The sequence below is a fragment of the Pinus tabuliformis genome, chromosome 4_2 (genome assembly GCF_031772625.1).
Source record: "Pinus tabuliformis cultivar Carrire ecotype Pingquan chromosome 4_2, CPIR1, whole genome shotgun sequence".
NCBI lineage: Eukaryota > Viridiplantae > Streptophyta > Pinopsida > Pinales > Pinaceae > Pinus > Pinus tabuliformis.
The window spans coordinates 761,946,574-761,970,909 of NC_142304.1; the positions used below are offsets into that span (position 1 = coordinate 761,946,574).

Below are 24,336 nucleotides of genomic sequence, written 5' to 3' on the forward strand. Positions count from 1 at the left end.
TCACATGTTTTTTGAAAAAGTTCTCCCAATCCATTCGCCTTCGAGCTTTCGACGAGGAGAGAGACTATGTACTTCATTACAGACAATGATAAGGGGGAGGAGTGGATCAATTTCATCTGTCGCTCCATCGTGCAACATTCTAGGTCAGTTACAGAGAAGGAGATTGTTGATTATCATAGACAGTGTGCAGATAAATGAATACCCAATTCGAATCAGATCGATTCTCTGTAAATTGGTTGCAATTAGGGTAGTCTTCCTGTCATTTTGGCAGAATTAGTATTATATACCATTGTAGTGTCTAATTATTTCAAGATAGTGTCAGTGTGAAACCAGTAGAAGAAGCCAGCTTGAGCTAGGTAGCAGCCAGCATGGAGGACAGCCTAAAACAAAAAATTCATCCTCTTAAAGAGTTTTATTTTGAAGTTTAAAGTTGAATATAAGAAGTGAAGAAGTCTTTGCTGGAGAGAAGGATTTTTCTATTGTTTGTAATTTGTAATTTGGAGAGATAAGGTATATATTTTTATGTAATGTTTTATTATTATTGGAGTAATAAGGATTTTGTAATTTTTTGGAGTAATAAGGAGATTTTATTTGTAATTTGTTTTTGGAGAGATAAGCGTGGCATTGTAACTCAAAGTAATTTTACTTTGGGCGGGGGGGGTTAATTTTTTTTTACCAAGATTTGCATGAGCATTGTAAAATCAAATTTTTAAAAGCCACCTTATAATTTTTTTGAGAAATTAACTAGAGCCAAGTGCAAAGCTCAGTCATTTTTCTCATGTTTCAACAACTATATGAGGGTCAAGGCCAAGCCCCGATAGATCATTTTGGCGTAGCGTGTTACATGTTGTGTTGCCCATCTTGATATATTTTTTTTGAGCTTGATTCACGGTCTGAAGTTTCAACACTACAATGTCAAAGTTGATTAATTTGTTTTCCAATTCCGACAAACTCGAAGGCACAAAATCTTACAGAACATGGCAACACCTCATCGAAAGCACTCTCTTTTATAATGAATTTTGGAATGATATATGTGATGGTGATATTAAGCCAAATAAACCCACAGATGCAGCTGCACTAGCAAAATGGGAAGTTAAGAATGCCAAAGCATTAGCTCTCATTAAATCTTCTGTTAATGATGAAATGTATGTCCATATAAAAAATGCTACAAATGCATGGTTGGTGAGCTCCAGTATTGTAGCAATAATGCTACAACTCCTGGGGCTTCCTGTCTCTTAATTTTATCAACCCGGTAGTTCGTACAAACTTGGAAGCGGCGGTGCTATATGCACAAGTACTAGCTCTTGTCGCAGCTGTCACTTGGTCAGCTGGCACAAGTCCGCTAGGGCTCAAGCCAACTTCTATAGGCTCTCAGAAGAAGCTTGCTAATTGATGGACGAAAGCTATTCTCAAAGGAAAGCTACTCTACTTGACAAAATGAACTGAAAGCAAATCAACGCATGTAAACCTAGGAAACCCTAATTTAACTAGTCTAACCTCTAAAATGCAAAGAATCTGAATGAAACTTCTACCAATGCTGCCATTACCTCTAACAAGTGAAAATGCAATGATCTAAGCTACTTGCATCATAAAAGACATGTTTTTGTAATTTTTCTTTATGTGGATGGAATGATTGTGATTTGGTGCTAACTAGGGTTTGGTTGTGCAGATGGGATGGAGAAGGAAGGAAAGCGTGGGAAAGGTTGGGGAGGCTAGGAGAGGTCCCTAGGGATCCTTAGCATCCATCCACAGAGGTTCCTCGCATTCAGATGCTCAGCAACCGAGAGAGTGGCCTCCTACAGGATGGCTGTGGAGGATCCTACAGGATACTCTGTTTTCTACAGGATGTCTACAAATGGCTACAGGATGACCTACCGTGAATGTTGGGAGTGATGGAGGGATGATGAAATGGTAGAGGGAGATGTGTAAGGTAGGAATGAGGCTGGTGATGGCTTTAGAAGTGAAAGAATGGGATGGGAAGTGAGTGTAGGGAGTAGGTTGGAAGGTAAAGGGCTATGTCAACGAAAGGGCTAGAGAATGGAAGTACGTGAGGAGTGAAAGACTTTGGGAGATAACAGAGCGGAGCAGGGGTCAAAGAGATGTCTGCATGTGTGATCAAGATGGAGGACGAAGTGATGGAACGAGAGAAAGCAGTGTAAATGGAACAAATGCTTGTGAGTGTCACCAAAACAATAATGCTTCAACCTAAGCTACCTGTGACATAAAATCAATGAACAACAATATAAATTGTGAAGGAAACTCATGCATGGCAGTGGAATGAAGAAGCAATGCTAAATATGACAGTGCATGAATGGATCTAAGTAATGCCTCAGCCTACTTCCAAACAACTACAGCAGTTCTAACTGATAAAACCAATCTGTTTGACTTCTACATGAAATCTAAATCAGCAGCTATACTCAAATGCATGTAAAGGAAAATGGAAACGAAATGTTAAAGGAACAATATTGATACAAAGGAAGGAGGCCTGAGCTCTTAGGTTGGGCCCAACCCCGAGAGCTTTAGGCTCCTTTAAAAACTTAAAATCTGATCCAAAACTGCTTGCTTTTATTCATAATCAAAATTCTAATGTCATGCCAAAACTGGCTTACAAAGAGCAAAAACCAAATTGACTAACTAGCTGCTACGAAATGACTAACTACTAGCTACCAAAAATGACTACCAACTAGCTAACCAAAATGAGGCCCCAAGCCTTCTTATTTATACAATTTGAGGACCCAACAGTCATCCTAAAAGTTAGGGACTTGGCTGCCCAAGACTTGGAGTTAACAGCAGTCCAACTTGACTTGCTTGGCTGCCCTTGTGCTCATTAATTTGGTGGCCTTTGAACTCCGAGCTGATGGTGGAGAATTCGAGGTAAGGGTCCATAAATGCGGGGGACACCTTCCTACAAATCCTCTAGCTTGTTCTCCCACGAATTTGGCTGCCAAGTGCTCATTAAGACCTTCAATTTTGTCTCCAAGTTGACCAACAAGGCTACACAAAGCACCCATTAGACTTGTTGGCATAATGACTAACCAAATTCACTCTATTAACATAAAAATAATAAAAAACATGCAATAAACAAATGAGAATGGTGGACTAAGCCAAATTAGGAGGTTGAATGAGCCCAAATAATTGTACATTTTTGGGGCTCATCATCACCCCCCTACTGAAAGTGTTGCTCATCCTCTGAGCAACCAAATCTCTCCCCTTGTCTTTGATGGCCTTGGTGACTTTCTTGGCTAGCATTTCAGCCGATTGCTCCTTTGGCTTCCCTCTCTTCAAACTTTCCTGTAGAAACTGTTCTGTCTTCCTGTAGAAACAGACTCTGTCTTCCTGTAGAAATCGTTTCAACTGTTTTGGTCTGCTTGGTTGGGGGTTCCTTCTCCTTCCAGCTTTGCTGTGGAAACCTTCATCTTCTCCCCCTTGCTGCTCTATTTCCAGACTTCCTGTAGGAAGTCTTGTAATTTCCTGTAGAAGTCTGCCCCATGACCGGATTGTGTCCATCTTTGAAATTTAAACGACCCCTCTGAAAAATGGTAGCTGCATGCAGAGCCTCAGTCAATCTTCACTAATAAGTATATTGTGCGCACAAACCAAAGGCATGCATAGAAACCCATTATACCGGTCAGAGCAAAGAAATGAGTATGACATGATGGGCATGTAGCCAAAATATAAAATTCTAGAAACAAGTTTTGTCACCTCCAGCTTGGTGAAGAACTAGAATGTGGCATAGAGAAACAAGTAAAATGCTGAGGAGCCTGCGATCAAATAAGATCTCCACCACCAGTTGTAATCTTCACTGCACATTTCAACGTAGCACAAGATAACAATGATTTCTGCACATGTAACCATGAGGATCACAAAGACAATGAACAGGAACCCAAATATACAGTAGAACTGATGCAGCCATATTGAAGTTAATCTGAAGAACAGTCCAATGGATACAACTCCAAACCATAAAAGGACTGAGGCAAACATAGTCTCGAAAGGAACTACACCAACTGATTTTTTTCCATAGCAGTGCATTGAGAATAAAGAAAATGCAAAAGGAAATGCCTGGAAACAAGAATGTGGCCTTCAGCATGTTCCTCCTCTGTTCTGTGCCCCTGAACATCTTAGGTAGACGTGACAATGCATACCCTGCAAAGAAACCCGTAAACATCCATAATAGCAGCATAGCGGTCATTAAACTTCCACGGTTCAATGTTCGCATCATGATCATTACAACCATTTCGGAGAGAAATAAATCAACCATCAATGAGTTGATGATAGAGAACCAATTAACTGATTGTGCACACTTCAGTTGAGGACGTGGAAAGTGCAGATGAACAGCAGTTCATGAGTTTCAGCCAAGCCGCCTTGAATTGCTGCGTGATTTGGTGATGAGGTGGAAAAAACATGTGCGCTAGATTTTTCAAACTGCAGTGATGTTATGAACTGCATGTCTTCTTCTCTCTGTTAATTATTGGACGTCCTGTGCACTAGAGTTCAACAGATCTGCCACTAACTGTGCTTTCCAACTTCCACGTGAATGACTATCCACGCATGCTGCGTGATTTTCAACTGAGTGCTAGGGAAGAAAATCGGTTGAGCCTTGCTAATCCGTGGCTTAATCTCACCATTTCATTCATTCATGCAGTTTCCAAATTAATTTTATGCAATAGAAGAATGGGTTTGTCACATACCTCGAAGTTGAATGGCTGTCGTGAGCTGCTGTGGGCTGTCATTGCTGCATGCATTTGATTTTATGGTTGCATGATGGCTGGGCTGCTAATCCATGGCTGGTTTTCTTGTGCAGGTGTCCTCTGGGCAGATGCATGCAACAAGAATTCATTTCCACGTTCAGATCTGCATATTCAAGCTGTTGTTGCTGCATCTTCACCAAACCAGAACTTCTTTTTGCCATTTCTCCCAAACGGAAAACCGGATTGAGCTGAAACTTGGTGGGCATGTTCCTACCATCATGATGAATCTCCCATAGAAAATTCGTGATCAATGGATGCACGGATTTCGAGAAAATTGGAAAATGGCTGAAGATTTCAGAGCTCGATTTCTCGGAAACCGTGCATCGGAATTGGCTGAAACTGCTTGGGTAGGCTACTATCACCCACGTGCATCTCCCCACGAAACAGGTTTTGAAACGGATGCACGGTTATGGAGAAAATGAAAAAATGGCTGATGGTGATGGAGGCTTATTTCTTGGAAACCGTGCACCGAAATTGCATGAAACTGCTCAGGCATGTTTTCATCGACCTTGTACAATCCCCCCTAAAACTGTTTGTCAAATGGATGCATGGTTTTCAAGTTATGGCAAAAACAAATTTGGTTCTATGGATTTTTGCCTCAAGGCTTTTTGCATGTGCTTGCATGGGATGACAAAATGAATTTTGTTTGTGATGCAGGTATGGAGATGGTGGAGGATGAGTTGGAAGACTGCATGAGGACCTCTGAACCCTTGAGGAAGCTAGCATGTTCGCCAAACCACTTTTTGAAATGTATGCCTAGTTTCCCACAATTTCTACAGGAAGTTCCTGTAGAAGCACAATGAGAAGCAAATGAAGTGGACAAATGATGGAGAAAGGCAAGGGATGGAGACACAAGTGCTTGCAGGCCTGACCAATAGACTCCCACCATCAGATTCACTTTTGAGATTGAATTTGGCTCGTCCAAAGGTTCTACAGGATGTTTCCTGTAGAAATACAGAGCTTCCTGTAGAAAACACAGTTTTGAGGAAAGAAGCATAATGACATGAAAAAATGATGGAAAAGGGGTGAGGAGTGGAAACATGGATGAGTGTAGGCCTCATGGACATATTCCAAGCCTTCAGGTCCTCTTTGGAGATCAATTTGGCTATTTTGTAAGCTTCCTGTAGAAGATACGAAACTTCCTGTAGAAGGCACAAAAACTCCTTTGTCCTTGATTTGAGTGCTCCTCCTGCCATGAAACATCCTTCTTGCAACCTGAAATGTCATTGCTGCAACATAAAATTATTCAATGATGATTAGCTTTATTTTTCTTTTTCTTTTTTTCTCTTTTTTTTTGAAAAACAACTAGGGCGCCTCATGGAGGTTTTCACCCTAATTGCCTGCCTTGGGCGCCTCCAAGGGAGGTTTTCACCCAAAGATCTTTTTCTCTTTTATTTTCTTTTCTTTCCAACCCATTGACCGCCTCATGGAGGTTTTCAATCAATGAGCCAATCTAAGGCGCCTCCAAGGAGGTTTTCACCTTAGATTTTGATTTTCTTCTTTTTTCATTTTTTCTTTTTCTTTTTTTTTTCTCTCTTTTGTTCTTTTTTTTTTTTTTTTTCCTACCCTACCCTACTTGAAAAAACAAAATCATTTTCAAGTATAAGAATACGTCCAATGGAGCCATGTGCACATCGAGATTAGACAAAAAATGATGTGAAGGCTCGAAATGCATGCTCTGATAGGTATCCAGATCTCAGAGACCAAATGATCTGACTTTGAAGGGATCAAACATAGTTGAGGAAGAGAGTACTGCTGCAACTTAGTGACTGTCTGGAACCATGTCTCAATATAGCTTTGATATCCTTGGTCCCTTTGCTGATCTGGATCATTCTTCATGTCACTTTCTATCATGACTTTCTCATCTTCCTCCTTTTGCTGATCTTTCTCTTGAATACATGGAAGATTTGATGGTAACCATGAGGGAACTTTCTCCATCTCTGATTCTGATCTCTTCTCTTCATCAAGTGCAGCCCATGGTTCTTTGATCTTTTCTTTTGGATCTTCTTTTGCCTTTGGTCCTTCAATGCTTTCAAGATGATCTCTTTTTTGCAACACTCTTCCTGAGCTTTGGTGAAGATCATTAGGCTCAAGAGGAGTTGTTTGGATATGTTGTGCCTCAGATTTGCAATGGGGTTGAGCTACTCCATTGCATGGCTTTGGAAATGGTACGGGTAGATGAGTGGAGGTGTTAGTTTGAGATGGAGATGGATGGCATTGTGGTTGGGTAGGCATTTGGGGTTGCCTTGGTGGAGGAGGAGGCGATGGTTGTGGATGAGCAGGTGGTGGAGGAAAATGAGCGGGATGAGAGTTGTACTGGGGCCTCCACTCCTGATAAGGTGCATTCCACTGAGGCTGTGGCTGAGCATAAGAGTGAAATGAATGAGCAACTGGTTGGGCATAATATGGATCTGTGAAGGAACAAGGAGAATATGACCAAGGAGGAGGTGTAGACCAGGAAGGATGAGCAGGGGGATCCCAAGAAGGCATGAAAGTGGCTTGATAAGGGTCATAATAGGCCTCGGGTATCCCTTGCATCTCCTGCTGGTAAGATCTAGGTCCATGTGGCCTCCTTTGGTTCATATAATAGAGTGATTCAGTGGCTCCCTTGGCTCTTTGATATGCAGATTTGATTCTGGGCAAGGAAGGGCACTGATCTGTAGGATGGTATTCTTCACATACAAAACACACTTCTAGGGAGTGCATTGGACATTCGTTCCTAGGATGCTTTTTAAGACACCTAGGACAAAAAATGACCAAAGCCCTCTTGGCTTCTTCTTGCTTCTTTTGGATCCGCAAGGTATCCAGTTGCATGGCAAGAAACTGCCTCATGTCACTCTTGAAATCTTCAATCTGATTTGCAAATTCATCTTTGGATAAGGGACTGCTCCCAACATTTCTGCTTGTAGCCATTTGCTTCAGAGGAATGTTTCTTCTTCTTCTCCCCTAGAGGTTCTTCAGATATGTCTTGATTTCCACCCAGGGGTTCTTTCATCACAGCCATCGAAGAAGAACGTTGGTTGTGTGAAGCAGTGGGGGTGTTGTGCAATCATTTTTCTAACTTATCTCTACTCCTACAAAGCATGAAATGAAATCTTTTTGGTTGTTTTTTTATTTTTTCTACTTCTACTTGCAAAAACTGAAATAGATTGAACTGCAACTAACTATCTTGCTGAAATGAAAATGCGGAATTGAAATGAAAGCAGGAAAGGACTAATCTATTTTGCTCAAATGAAATTGCAAGAATGAAATGCTAGGCTACGCTTGTGGAATTGAAACACTAATCTACGCTTGCAGAATTGAGATGCGGGATTGAAAGGCTATTCTAGGAAAGCAAGAAATGCTAATCTATGAAAGCAGGAAATGCTAATCTAGGAAAGCAAGAAAGGCTAATCTACTTTTGCATAAATCAAATTGCATAATGGAAATGAAATAAACTACTTAGAAGAAGGTTGTAGTAGAAAATAGAAGAATAGCAACAATCACCAATACTCTGCCGCTTCCCCGGCAACGGCGCCAAAAAGATGGTGAGCTCCAGTATTGTAGCAATAATGCTACAACTCCTGGGGCTTCCTGTCTCTTAATTTTATCAACCCGGTAGTTCGTACAAACTTGGAAGCGGCGGTGCTATATGCACAAGTACTAGCTCTTGTCGCAGCTGTCACTTAGTCAGCTGGCACAAGTCCGCTAGGGCTCAAGCCAACTTCTATAGGCTCTCAGAAGAAGCTTGCTAATTGATGGACGAAAGCTAATCTCAAAGGAAAGCTACTTTTCTTGACAAAAATGAACTGAAAGCAAATCAAAGCATGTAAACCTAGGAAACCCTAATTTAACTAGTCTAACCTCTAAAATGCAAAGAATCTGAATGAAACTTCTACCAATGCTGCCATTACCTCTAACAAGTGAAAATGCAATGATCTAAGCTATTTGCATCATAAAAGACATGTTTTTGTAATTTTTCTTTATGTGGATGGAATGATTGTGATTTGGTGCTAATTAGGGTTTGGTTGTGCAGATGGGATGGAGAAGGAAGGAAAGCGTGGGATAGGTTGGGGAGGCTAGGAGAGGTCCCTAGGGATCCTTAGCATCCATCCACAGAGGTTCCTCGCATTCAGATGCTCAGCAACCGAGAGAGTGGCCTCCTACAGGATGGCTGTGGAGGATCCTACAGGATACTCTGTTTTCTACAGGATGTCTACAAATGGATACAGGATGACCTACCGTGAGTGTTGGGAGTGATGGAGGGATGATGAAATGGTAGAGGGAGATGTGTAAGGTAGGAATGAGGCTGGTGATGGCTTTAGAAGTGAAAGAATGGGATGGGAAGTGAGTGTAGGGAGTAGGTTGGAAGGTAAAGGGCTATGTCAACGAAAGGGCTAGAGAATGGAAGTACGTGAGGAGTGAAAGACTTTGGGAGATAACAGAGCGGAGCAGGGGTCAAAGAGATGTCTGCATGTGTGATCAAGATGGAGGACGAAGTGATGGAACGAGAGAAAGCAGTGTAAATGGAACAAATGCTTGTGAGTGTCACCAAAACAAGAATGCTTCAACCTGAGCTACCTGTGACATAAAATCAATGAACAGCAATATAAATTGTGAAGGAAACTCATGCATGGCAGTGGAATGAAGAAGCAATGCTAAATATGACAATGCATGAATGGATCTAAGTAATGCCTCAGCCTACTTCCAAACAACTACAACAGTTCTAACTGATAAAACCAATCTGTTTGACTTCTACATGAAATCTAAATCAGCAGCTATACTCAAATGCATGTAAAGGAAAATGGAAACGAAATGTTAAAGGAACAATATTGATACAAAGGAAGGAGGCCTGAGCTCTCAGGTTGGGCCCAACCCCGAGAGCTTTAGGATCCTTTAAAAACTTAAAATCTGATCCAAAACTGCTTCCTTTTATTCATAATCAAAAGTCTAATGTCATGCCAAAACTGGCTTACAAAGAGCAAAAACCAAATTGACTAACTAGCTGCTACGAAATGACTAACTACTAGCTACCAAAAATGACTACCAACTAGCTAACCAAAATGAGGCCCCAAGCCTTCTTATTTATACAATTTGAGGACCCAACAGTCCTCCTAAAAGTTAGGGACTTGGCTGCCCAAGACTTGGAGTTAACAGCAGTCCAACTTGACTTGCTTGGCTGCCCTTGTGCTCATTAATTTGGTGGCCTTTGAACTCCGAGCTGATGGTGGATAATTCGAGGTAAGGGTCCATAAATGAGGGGGACACCTTCCTACAAATCCTCTAGCTTGTTCTCCCACGAATTTGGCTGCCAAGTGCTCATTAAGACCTTCAATTTTGTCTCCAAGTTGACCAAAAAGGCTACACAAAGCACCCATTAGACTTGTTGGCATAATGACTAACCAAATTCACTCTATTAACATAAAAATAATCAAAAACATGCAATAAACAAATGAGAATGGTGGACTAAGCCAAATTAGGAGGTTGAATGAGCCCAAATAATTGTACATTTTTGGGGCTCATCAATGGTCTGCTTTGAGAATTTTTAATGACTTCTTTGATACTCAGCCTAAATCAAAAAGAGTTGATCTACAAATAAAATTGTTGCAACAAAAATTGACTGAAGGAGGTGATGTTCTTGAATACATCTCTAGACTTAAGAATATTAAGCAGGAAATAGTTAATGATGGTTTTCAAGCAGTCGGTGATAGTTTTATGGTCACAATTTTGATTGTTGGACTTCCTTCTTCCTACACATTTTTTGGAAACTATACAATTGATTGGAAAGTTAAATAATCTAAAGTTTGATGAGCTCTGCGAAATGTTGACCCAACATGATAAAACCTTTGGGAAGAAAAAGAATGTTGGTGAAGATGTTTTTTTCACAGAGACCGGCACTAGTAAATCATCAACTAGCAGAGGAAGAGGGAATTTCAATCAGAATCAAGCAGCACATAATGTACAAAATCGAGGACGAAGCCAAAGTAGAGGAAACAACTTTAACAGTGGCAACAGTTCAGGCAAGAGTAATTTTCTAGGAAGAGGAAACAATCAAGGAAGAGGATATTTTCAAGGCAAAGGAAATAATAATCAAGGTAGAGGACAACCTCAAGACATAATTCAAAGCAGAGGCAGAGGACAGTCTCCAGGAAGAGGAAGAGACTTAAATCAAAGTGTGTCGAAGATGTAGCTATTGGGTTGTGTTATATTCTTTCCAAGACTAGCCCATGTAGTTAACTAGGGGGTTAGAGGGGGGGCAGAGCCCCCCCTTCGTTGCGCCGATTGCGTAGCAGGGGGGTCATAGGGTGTTTGAGGGGTGCAGGTAACCCCACTCTATGGGGTCAAGGGCAGCCTCCCGGAAAATTTTGGTTTTGGAACCTATGTTAGGTTGGGCAGACCCACCTATGGTTTTGTGCATGAATTTCCACACATGCTTTTGGACGCGATGGTTTTTGGTCCATGGTATTGGATGCTTCGGCATGTATAAATATGTATTATAACATTGAAAGGAACATAATGAAAAATCAAGATGGTAGTCCCGGTTTTTGGATCCAAGGGAAAATCTCTGTGTATATGTGTTTTATGTGTTTTAGAATTCGTATACAGGTAATTTCTGTACGGGGTTAAAACCTACAGTAACAAAGTTGGACATTATGTTGAAGATTGTTGAACATCTATCAACAAAATTTCCAAGTTTCACCAGCCCTCAGCACAATTTACAAATGATCAAGATGATAATGACTCAAAATATGTCTTTACTTCTTCGCCGACATTACAACTTTCCTCCTATCTTAAAAGTGATTATGAAGATGCTTGGATTTTCGATTCAGGAGCAACTCGGCACATGACTTGTCGACGAGACTTATTTTTGAATTTTCAAGATTGCCATCTTAATTCCATCTTTCTTGCAGATGATACAAAACATACTCCTTATGGAAAAGGTGCAATTAAAGTTTTTCACCCTGGCATTGGAGAAAAAATGATTTCAAATGTATGGTATGTACCGACCTTTAAGAAAAATTTGTTATCTTTAGTCACAATTTGACAAGAAGGACATCAAATATTATGGAAGATGGCTTAGTTAAGATTAATTCAGTCAAGCGGAGCTTGCAAACAGTGATGACATGTTATGAAGATGGAAAACTGTTAAGGATGAAAGGGACAATTATTCCAAGGCATTCTGATTTTGCATGGGAAGTGACTACAGTAATTTCACCTATACGATTATGGCATGTAAGATATGGACATTTATATTTTGATAGCCTTTCTCAATTGAAAAAACAAGGAATGTTTAAAGGACTTCCAACGTTCCAAAAGGAAAATGCAAAATGTGAAGCTTGCATTTATGGAAAACAAAGTCGAGAAAGCTTTCCAACAAGTTCATGGCGCGCAAACAGGCTACTGCAACTAGTTCACAGTGATGTTTGTGGACCACTACAAACTTCATTCGGTGGTTGCAAATATTTCTTACTATTCATTGATGATTTCAGTAGAATGAATTGGGTTTATTTCTTAAAGAAAAAGTCAGAAGCATTTGAAAAGTTTAAAATTTTTTGCCAGCTTGTGGAAAATAAAGTCAAAGAAAAGATAGGTACTCTTAGGACAGATAATGGGGGAGAATTCACTTCAAATGAATTCAAAAATTATTGCAGTGATAATCGCATAAGAAGACATCTTAAAAATGTTTGCACTCCATAGCGAAATGGGGTAGTAGAAAGAATGAATCACACCTTGTTAGGAATGGCAAGATCTATGTTAACATTCAAAAGGTTAAGTCCAATATATTGGGCAGAAGCAATTCGCATTATAGTTGTCTAATTAAGAAACAAATCTCTAACTGCTTCTTTAGACATAATCACACCTTATGAAGCTTGGTTTGGTTTCAAACCTCGAGTTAAACATCTTAGAGTTTTTGGATTAGTATGTTATGCCTTAGTTCCGAAAGAAAAAATAACTAAGCTTGACTCAAGAAGTTTGAAATGCACAATGATTGGATATTCTGATGAGAAGAAAGGGTACCGTCTTTTGACCAATGGAAAATTTATTGTGATCAGGGATGTCATTTTTGATGAAACAAAGAGTAATAGTGCTAAAGAAATCGAAAGTCTTCTTCAAAAGTTAGAAACTAATGGCAGTAAAAGAAAAGGAAATACGCAAAGTCAACCAAATTCACCAAATTGGTATGAACTTGATTTTCCTTCCTCTGAAGATGATTCATCCAATCCATCTACTTCAACAACACCATCTGGATCTTCTAGCAATTCATCCACATCTCCAAGTAGCAGCAGTGCTTCTGACAGTGATTCTCCACCTCCAGAATCTCCAACTAATCGACGAACATCAGTTTATATTAATCCTCTTTACAATGATGGTGACTTTTCAGAATCTCAAACAAGTGAGCATCAACTACCAACATGGGCAATTCAACTTTTGAAAGATGCAAAGCGTGATGAGCAGAATAAAACAGGCACAAGAAATTCACACAGAAGTGAAGGAAATTTTGCCTTGATAGCAAATGATTTTACTGAACCTTCCACATACAAAGAAGCAACAAAACATAAAGAATGGCAACATGCTATGATTGAAGAATATCGAGCAGTAATTGATAACAACACTTGGAAACTTGTTGATTATCCTCAAAATGTTAAATCCATAGGATGCAAATGGGTTTACAGAATTAAGTACAACCAAAAGGGAGAACTTGAAAAGTATAAAGAAAGATTTGTCGCTAAAGGTTTTGTGCAGTAGGAAGGCATTGATTATGAAGAAACTTTTGCTCCTACGGCTAAATGGAACACCATCTGATTAACACTTGCATTAGCCACTCAAAAGGATGGAAAGTTCATCAAATGGATGTAAAAAGTGCTTTTCTCAATGGGGATTTACAAGAAGAAGTGTATATGACACAACCACCAGGTTTTGAAATTGAAGGGCAAGAACATAAAGTCTACAAATTGATCAAGGCTTTATATGGGTTAAAACAAGCTCCCCGAGCTTGGTATGAAAAAATGGATGAATACCTTAGGAAAGTTGGTTTTCAACGAAGTGAATCTGATGATACTTTGTATGTGCGACAATAGGGTAAATATCTGGTGATTCTTGTTATGTATGTAGATGATTTGATCATTACTGGAAACAATGATGATCATATTGCACAGGTGAAAACAAAGTTACATGCAGGCTTTAAGATGACAGATTTGGGATTACTTCACCACTATCTTGGCGTTGAAGTCTTCCAACGTCCACATCATATTTTCATTTCTCAGAGTAAGTATGTAGTAGAGCTTCTTCAGCGATTTGGAATGTAGGATTGTAAGCCCGTTCTTACCCCCATGGAGCAAAACTTGAAACTTTCAAAATTTGAAGGGGGGGAAGGGTGGACAACACTACTTACAGATAGATGATTGGCAGTGTGATTTATTTGACAAATACTCGCCCTGATCTATCTTATGAAGTTAGTGTTATTTCACGTTTTATGCAGGAACCACGAGAAATCCATTGGAATTCCACCAAAAGAGTTCTTTGATATATCCAAGGAACAAAAGATTTTGGTCTTCTTTACACAAAGACTAAAAACTCTGTACTTGGTGGATTTTCAGATGCCAAATTTGTTGGAAGTATTGATGATCGAGCATCAACATCAGGTTATTTAATGAACATGGGGTCAGAATCAATGTCATGGAGTTGTAAGAAACAAGCTACAGTGGCCACTTCTTCAACAGAGGCAAAGTACATTTCAGCATGGGAAGCAACATGTGAAATTGTCTGGTTGCGCAGAATTTTGTAGGACTTGGGAATTTCTCAGGCAGAAGCTACATCATCATTCATTGATATCCAGTCAGCCATCAAACTTTCCAAGAACCCAATTTTTCATTCAAAGACAAAGCACGTGGACATCAAGTATCTTCATATCAGATCTCTCATTGCCAAAGATGTCCTCCAACCAGTTTATTGTTCTTCAGAAGATTAGATCTCCAACATTTTCACGAAACCTCTTGGCAGAATAAAATTTACTAAGTTCAGGGATGAACTTGGTATCTATTGTAATGTATCTTTGGATCATACAAGGAATGTTAGATGATCCAAAATAAATATTATCATAGGTTATAAAGTTGGAATAAAATAATTATTAATTTAAGATATTAAATTAATAATTATTAATCTAGAATATTTAATTATTTAATGGAGACATTTAGAATTAGTATATTGTTGTAACAAGATATGACTCTACAAATGTGTCATATCTTAGGCTCTAATTTAGGAGAATTGTTAGCAAGTTGTTTGAATAGCTTTTATTGTAAGTGGACACTTGTTATTTAATAAGTGATCCATAATTAGATGTAGTTAGGACATTTGAGCTTATAAATAGCTCATTGAAAGAGTGTTTTGTTGTTCGGGTGTAAACTCTTGCAAAATTCCAGATGTAATTGATTTTCTTATTAATAAAATTGCATGTCTGAGGAAACTTCTAACATTAAAAAACTCTGGTTAAATCCGCCAAATTTTGAGGAGTTCTAGATTTTTCAGCTCTGCCAAAAACTTCGCCAAATTAATCTCACTTAATTAGTTATAAGCCCATATTAATTAATTATAAACTTGCATTTAAACCCGTTTAATCTACGTGGTTATCATTAATGCTAGCGGTTAAGGGTTTTGGTCACATGGTGGAGGTTACCACTAGCGGTTAACTCCAAACTCCAACATGTTAAACATTAAATACATAATGTGCCCATAGTTTTGTAAGAAATACGGTGACGTTGTAGTGGTTATGCATAGCGCTTGTGGGGGTGAGGTCATGTGTTTGACTCCCTGGCCTGCCATACAAAATTTTTCTATTACACCTAATGCTCATAGGCCTTTAGGGAGAGACACGTGGCGGCCTTCGGGCTTGCCACATGTCGCCTTCTCATTGGTCCTCCTCCAACCAATCATAAAACACAAACTCATCAAATCTTAGACCAATTGCAATGTGCCACTTGGCGTGACCTGGTTGGTTGTTGACCATCCTTTGACCTGCACAGTCACCTACCATGTTAGCAGTACGGACTGCTGACTAGGCAGTGACTATACTTTTTTTTTTAATTCTTCTGTTTGGCAAAGCTTTCAGCAGGCTCTAGCTTACAAACTCTGTTTTGAGTGAAATGAGTTGTATTGGGATCATATCGCCGAGATAGACGCTTTTGTTCAGGGTTTGGTCAATCATGAAGACTTTGATTTTTGAGCAAATTTTTGCCCCTAATCTAGATTTCAATCAAGGTGCTTGTCGAGTGTGGAAACCAATCATGTATGTGTATAGAATAGAGACAAAGGTAGAAGCTAAGGATTGATTAAAGGCTAAGTATCAACATTTTATTTTAATTCTATTATGCATGTGATTTATGATTCTAGTCTATGTTGATTACATGTGATCTATGATTCTGGTATATGATGATTGCATGTGATTCATGATTTTGATCTATCATGGTTGTGTTTTAAGCTAACCTAATGTGATAGGTTTATACATAATGATTTGGTCAAAGATGCTAGTTTCACTTGTTGTGATAGGATGTAAACAAGATTCCAAGTGTGCCTTATTGACGAGCTACCAATGAGGTATAATGCGAATATATTTCAATTTATTTTAAAACTAATGGAAGTTATGTGCTTGGTACAGGAAGCATGAAATTACCCGGTTGGGTGGTTGAAATCGTCTGCAAGGATTAGAAACATCATCAAAAGAAATTATAATAGACAACAGTATGTTGGTAAAGCACTTTAGGAGCAGGGCCATTGTGGGACACTGGTAACCAATAATGTCCATTGATATGAACATGCTATGACCGGTATGATGATTTTAAGGTATATATATGCCTTGTTTTTGTATCTTGCTGTGCGAGGAAACCTTTCCAAGGGATGGAATGCCAAGGATGGAGGTGCCAACAAAACTTGGAAGGTGTGTGACTGCACGGAAGGGGGTGATCAGATTGTTCGAGGTACTGTGTAGCAGAGAAGGGAAGGTCAAGGATGGATTTTTTTTGGTCATTATAATTTCCAGATGGAATCAAATGCAAGTGCGCCCTAGAACAATGAGTCTGTAACTATTCACTAAGAGTACAAGTGACGCTATATTGTAGCACTCGATATTTGATCTAGTTTTGACTTTGGTAGTGGATTTTGGACTTCCTGGGAAGGAGGTGAATATTAGTATTACTTTGAGGGTGGAGGTGTGAGCCTATGGAATCCCTTATTGCAGGTGTAGGCATCGTATCCTTTTATTTTTTGGCTAAGCAAATGTGCATATGTGTATGTTATTGCAAATACTATATTGAGTTGGTTTATAAAGCTCCATAGACAGTATGATTATGTGTATATATGTGGTTATTATTGTAAATACCATAATGAGATGTGTTATAAAGATCCAATAAATTGTATATTTGTCATGTTTTAAAAGATGGTCATTGTAAATACTGCAACAAGCTGTGTTATAAATCTCCATGGGCAGTATGTTTTATTTTCAACAGTCTTGTTAGTCATAGGTGTCATTTAACACTGAGGCCAGTGTTCCCCCAAGGGGGAGGGTTCTGTAATAACCGTGGACAAAGTATGGATTTTTGGTAGGTTTTTTGCATATAAATTCTAGGTCGGATCATATGGCAATTTTTTTCATGGTAAAGTGCTCAGAAGCAGCTTTCCAATAGTATATTTGATACTTCAAATCAACTTCCAAATTAAAAGTTAGATCAAGATGAAATATGCTTCTCAAAGCCACAAGCAAAGAAGTAAGCCTAAGTGAAATTATTTATTGGAATTATCAAACTTAAAAAATAATAAATAAATCCAAACTCTAAAACATTAGAAACATATTTATCATGCATAAGCTAAATTCATAAATTCAAAAGTCAAAACCTATGGCCCCACCCTACACTTCATGCATTAATTTTTCACCAATGTTAAAAGGGCTCAATGGTTATAAATATATTTCAGACCCCAAAAATCCAAAAAGTTGTTTTCACTTTTACCCTTTTTTTTTTTTTTTTAAGCTTTCATCCTCCGCTAAATCAGACCCCCACTCCTCCTAAACCACTTCCTACCTATTTATCATATATGCAGGACGTTCATTTTTCCATTATATTAAATGAATTTAAAGTTGGATATATTTTTGAAATGAAGCTATAGGTAAAAGTAAAAGGAGGACGAGTCAAATACGAATGAGGTTAAAGGAAATTTACATGTCATAGAATTTATGAAATAAATTTACACGTGCCCGTAAATAAAGTTGGGAGTGAAAATAAAATTTTACAGAGTTGGAAAGTATATAAAGAAATATTTCATACATTTATGAAATAGTTTTATATGGTAGGCTAAGCTAAAAGGACACTTATGTAAATGAGTTTTATGAATAGAAGGATAAGTAAAATAAGACTTACATGCGTAAATAAAATTTACAGAAAATGACACTAATATAAATGAGGATTATGGATAGAAGGATAAGTAAAATAAGACTTACATGTGTAAATAGAATTTACAGATATAATGTAAATGAGTTTTACGGATAAAAGGATAAGTAAAATGAGACTTACATGTGTAAATAGAATTTACAGAAAATGACACTAATGTAGAATGATAAGTAAAACAAGAATTACATGTGTAAATAGAATTTACAGAAAATGACACTAATGTAAATGATTTTGGATAAGTAAAATAAGACTTACATGTTTAAATAGAATTTACAGATACATGTGAAATGAATTTACAGAGGAAACTAATGTAAATTAGTTTTACGAATAGAATGATAAGTAAAACAAGAATTACATGTCTAAATAGAATTTAGAGGTACATTTGGAATGTAAATTAGTGAAATGAATTTACAGAGGAAACTAATGTAAATTAGTTTTACGAATAGAATGATAAGTAAAACAAGAATTACATGTCTAAATAGAATTTAGAGGTACATTTGGAATGTAAATTAGTTTTACGGATAGAAGAATAAGTAAAGCAAGACTTACATGTGTAAATAGAATTTACAGGTACATTTGAAATGAATTTACAGAGGAAGGTGAAAGGAGGAACAACACATGGTTTTTCAAAACAATTGATTTGAAAATTGGTTTTATAAATCATTCAAAATAGATACTTTGAAATTTAAATTATGATTCTCATCAAAATATTTGGAAATATTATTCAAAAATATATTTCTTTTCCCAGACAAAAGGTTGGCGAGAGCGGTCTGAGCGACTAGGGTTTTGCAGGGAACGGCGATGGCGCAGACAGTGCTGCTCTAGTACCACACTCATACCATCTGCTTCCTCTGGCGGGTAGCAGAAAAGCACGGCAATAGCCAGGCGCAATGGAATATCCTCAGGGGGGGGCGTCAGGGCCCTCCCCAAATCAGAACGACCCGGAACAAGCACTCCGTTTTGGATCGGTTGATAGAGAGATCCTGAACAAGGGAAAAAAACAGCAGCAAGATCACAAGAAAACAGAGGGACGACAAGACCATGACAGCGGCAATCAGGAAAGGGGAAAAAACCCGGAGGAAGCACCAAAGGTCTCCTCTACGACCTGTAAGCCAGTAGCCACAGAAAGGCCAAGAATCGAGTTACCTGGGCACAAAATAGATGCTCGAATCGAGTTCATGAGAGACCACGCCATTATTGGGAAATTTATAGGGTTCTGGCCGACGGAAAGAGCCCTATATGGATGGATTGCAGCAAAATGGAAGCCAAAAGGAGATGTCACTCTGCAGTTAGGGCCAAAAGGCTTCTTTACCGCCATCTTTTACTGTATTGAAGACAAACTCAGGGTACTGGGAACAGGGCCTCATTTTTTCAACGCAGCGGGCCTGTACATGAGAGACTGGATACCAAGATTCAACCCGGACAAGGAAGACCTCACCTGGGCACCAGTCTGGATCAGAATGTATGGACTTCCAGACGAATATTGGGACGAGGACGTTCTCAGGAAAATCGGAAACGGATTAGGGGAATATATCAGAACGGCAGAAGAAACAAAAATGCGCAGATTCATCTCCTATGCTCGCATCTGCGTTTTTATGAGGCTGAATGAAGCACTTCCAGAATCAGTATATCTCTCTCATAGGGATGAAGAATGGATCCAACCCTTGGACTACGAGCATGTTCCCTTCCGTTGCAGAAGATGCCATGCTCTAGGTCATCTCTTCCGGGACTGTCCCTTGAATGACAAAGTCACCTCACCTGATCCTACTGCCTCAGATGCCCAAGATGGTTTTACTAAAGCCCCAAGCCGAAGACGCGCGCACAGGAAACCCTCAAATGGGCAAAAGCCCCTGCAAAAAAGCTCTAATGGCCCTGCATCTAAGAACAGCTTCGAAATCTTGGCTCAATCCTCCGAAGATTCCCCTCCGATCACTGAAGCTAACCCGTCCCATCCCTCATCTTCCACTCATCCTCCGCCTTCTTCCTCCTCCCCAAATCCCCACTCCCCCCCCCCCCCCCCCGCTTCCCTAATCACCCCTCTGGGGTCAAGAAGGATCAGGCAAAGAACGACAAGGAAAAGGATCTTGATGGAATGTCAGATTCTCCTCCTAATGAAATCCTGCTTGAGGACGAAGGCACTCAGGTGCAACTGATGGAAGAGGAACCGGAAAGCGTAGACCTGCATGGCCTTGATATTCTAGAACTGGAACTGGCATGCAAGACGAAGGCGTATGACAGCATCTCAGAAGCCCAACTTAACAAGCTGGAAGTGGTTATCTCACGAGCATACCAGCAGCAGCAACTCGGGATCCAACCAGGAAGCCAGTGGGATGGAAGCCAACCACCTAAGGAGTCAAAAAAAAGGGGACGAAAAACAGATCTACAAAGAACGATCGAGGTAGGGAAGCTCCTGGTAGACTCAGGCAGGTATGCGAAATTGACAAAGTACTACAAACCCTCTCCAAATGGTTAAACCATGAAGCTGGTCTCATGGAACTTAAGAGGGCTCAACGGCCCAGGTAAACTCAGAATGTTAAAGAACATGATTAAAGCGGAAAAGCCACAAATTTGCTTTTTCCAGGAAACCAAATGTAACGGCACTACATTAGGTAGCATCCTAACAAAAGCTTGGCCAGGATGCCGCTCAGTAGCAGTTGATGCATCAGGAGCGTCAGGAGGACTGGCTATTGCATGGAACACCCAAGCAATAAACCTTTCAGAGTTCCATGCCTCTCATCACCTTATACAGGCAGCCTTCCATATTTTGGGCACGAATGTACATGGTAATCTCTCAAATGTTTACTTCCCGCAGGATACAGGAAGCAAAATAGCACTCCTAGACACCATTGAGGCACTGAATAACAACAGGAGGCACCCGCTCTGGATCATCGGAGGGGATTTTAACATGATCACTAAGCTAGAAGAAAAAACTGGGGGAAGAAACAGATTGGAGCAAGAAAATATCCATTTCAAGGACTTCATCCAAAATGCCTCCCTAATAGACATGCCTTTCTGCAATGGTACTTTCACTTGGAGTAATCGCAGAGCCGGCAAACATCAAATCGCCTCCAAGCTCGATCGCTTCCTCATATCTGATAATGCGATTCATCTTGGAGGAGACATCACAGCCGCCATTCTCCCGCATACTGGTTCGGACCACTGGCCGATAGCTCTCCAATGGCAAAGACCTGGAAACCAGACTCGGAGACCCTTCCGTTTCGAAAGTTTTTGGCTCTCGCACCCTGAGTTCAAAGACTTTGTCACAGCCACTTGGACCTCCTTCACCCCTCCAGAAGGATCTAAGATGTACAAATTTCAACAGAAGCTCTGATTCCTAAAATTCCAGCTAAAGCGATGGAACAGAGAAACCTTTGGAGACATATTCAAAGCACAGCATGATCTCAATCAGGAACTAGCAGATCTCCATCAAAAAATCATCACAGAAGGATACACAGAAGGGACACTGGAACAGGAAAGGCGCATCCACAGGCAGATTGAGGAAAGGCAGAAGCAAGAGGAAATTTACTGGAAACAAAAGTCCAGAATAAGATGGTTGAAGGAAGGAGAACGCAACACCAAATTCTTCCACAGAACCACCATACAAAGAAGAATGCACAACAACATTCCGTTCATCCAGAAGCCAGGAGGGGAAAGAGTGGAAACGCATGAGGAAATTGAGGAAGAGTTGTGCAATCACTTCAACCAGATCCTTCAAGAGCCGGAAGGAGATAGAAGCCAAGCAATTGGAAAAATCACTAACAATGTGCCTAGAATCATTACAGAGGAGCACAATGAGCTTCTCCTCCGTCCGATTCAGCTTCAGGAGGTGGATGAGGCAATGGCCCAGCTCAAGGATGGAAAAGCCCCCGGACCAGATGGTTTCACCACTACGTTCTTTCATACCTTTTGGGAGATGATAAAACAGGAAGTATGGCAAATTGTTGAAGAATCGAGAGCAATCCACTGGATTCTACCTTCTCTCAACACCACTTTCATCGCCCTCATTCCCAAAGAGGAGGACTCTATCAAGCCCGACAAATTCAGGCCGATTGCACTCTGCAATGTAATTTACAAGGTCATCTCTAAAGTTGTGGCTAACCGGTTGAAGCCCCTATTGCCGCTGCTCATATCCCAGGAACAGTCAGGTTACGTGGAGGGCAGACAAATCCTGGACGGCATTCTCCTTACGCACGAGATCATTCACTCCCTCAAACAATCAAAGCAAGCAGGTATGATTCTTAAGCTTGATCTTTCAAAGGCTTTTGATAAACTCAGCTGGAACTTTATTCAGCAAATGCTAAAAGCTTTTGGCTTCAATACTATGTGGATCCGCTGGATAATGAGTTTAATAAGTTCAACTCAATTCTCCATCCTTGTTAATGGCATCCCTTCTCGACCCTTCAAGCCATCAAGAGGAATTAGGCAGGGGGATCCCCTATCCCCTTTCCTATTTGTTCTCATGGCAGAAGGGCTTGGCCGTCACATAAAGCAAGCTCTCGAATCCCACCTTCTCAAAGGTCTTTCTGTTCATAACTCCCCTGCCACCTCTCATCAGCAGTTTGTTGATGACACTATGCTGTTTGGTTATCCCTCAGCCCAGGAAGCCTCTTGCCTCAAATCCTTGCTCAATGACTTCGCTGAAGCATCTGGCACTGATGTAAACTGTACCAAATCGCAGATTTTTTTCTTCCACACGCCCCCCCAGATTAAGTCAGCCGTCACCCGAATTCTTGGCTTCCCCTCAGCATCTCTCCCCTCCAAATACCTGGGTGCCCCTCTCACTGCCTCTGCTATCAAGCACTCCTCATGGCGCTCTCTCCTTGAGAAGCTTGAATCTCGTCTCAACCTTTGGACGCACAGATCTCTCAACCTAGCCAGCCGGGTTGTGCTCATTAAGTCAGTTCTCCAGGCAATGCCATTATACCTTTTCTCAGTTCTTGCAGCTCCCAAATGGGTCTTAAAAAGGATCAGGAAGCTCCAGCGCAGTTTTCTATGGGGTGGATCGGCTACAAACAGGAAATGGGCGCTTGTTAAATGGTCTGTGGCATGTCAACCAAAAGAAAAAGGAGGCATAGGGTTAAGAGATCCGGAGCATAGTAATACTATTATGAGTGCCAAAATTTGGTGGAACTGGGTCTCTAATCCAGGAAAGCCCTGGGCAAGAATCTGGACGGCCAAATATGCCAACAACCGCCCCCAGGAGGAGCTCATTCGGTTTACCCCCAGGGAAAATGGATCTCTAATCTGGAATGCGGCAAAACAACACTTCCACTTAATACAGCAACACAGCTTCTGGGAGGTCAGGAATGGCAAAACGACGAGATTTTGGACAGATGCATGGAACCAAATGCCAAAGTTGACCCACATAATACATATACCGTTGGACCAAATAAGGCAGGAGCAGCAGCAAGGAAAAATCAATCACTACTGGACGCAGGAGACGGAGCACGGATTCAGGAAATGGATACAGGGAAATCAGTTAATCAACCTCACAAATCTTCAGGATACAGGGGAATTGGAGAGGGAGCTGGAAAAAAGGAGAATCAGATATGATGAAGGCAACGATATCCTAAGATGGGGATACCGTCCAAAAGGTAACTTTTCAACTTCAGAGGCCTACAAGATTATATGCAACCACAATAACCCTCCGGACCCAATCTGGCGCACAGTATGGGATCCCAACTCATGGCCCAAAATCTCTTATTTCCTGTGGTTGGTAAGTCACAAAAGAATCCTCACCTGGGACAAATTACGAAGAAGGAATTTCCATGGACCATCGATATGTCCTAACTGCCAGCAAAATGAGGAAACGCTCCCTCACCTGTTGGACTCCTGCCCCCTAGCCAATCAGTTGTGGGAAAAGGCTAGTTTCAGATGTCAAATAAGGTGCAGGAAAATGAATGACATAATTGACACCCTTCGACATTGGCCGCAGCATCCATACAAGAGCGAGCTCCTCAACTGCCTATGGAAATTACTACCAGGTCTCATTCTATGGGGTATATGGAAGGAACGGAATAAGAGGATATTCAAAAATCAGAGCTCTAGGGTCGATGACATATGGACCAGAATATGTGGGAACCTCAATGAAACGCTGGCTCTCCACTCCTGGACTCAGGAGGATCTCCCATCTCAAGACAACGAGAAAGGCATTATAAGTAATTGGAATTTAT

At 40.3% G+C, this 24,336-nt stretch overlaps 1 protein-coding gene across 1 annotated transcript; it reads left to right on the forward strand.

Moving 5' to 3' along the window:
- The first annotated feature begins 20,639 nt into the window (after positions 1-20,639).
- LOC149171830 (uncharacterized) lies at positions 20,640-21,494 on the forward strand. The gene has a single exon (XM_089426097.1). It carries the CDS (start codon positions 20,640-20,642, stop codon positions 21,492-21,494), a length of 855 nt encoding a protein of 284 aa, XP_089282223.1.
- Positions 21,495-24,336: the final 2,842 nt, after the last annotated feature.

What these genes read in the sequence shown, in the direction of transcription:
- LOC149171830 (XM_089426097.1), top strand. Translation starts at nt 20,640, where the DNA reads ATGAAGCTGGTCTCATGGAACTTAAGAGGGCTCAACGGCCCAGGTAAA.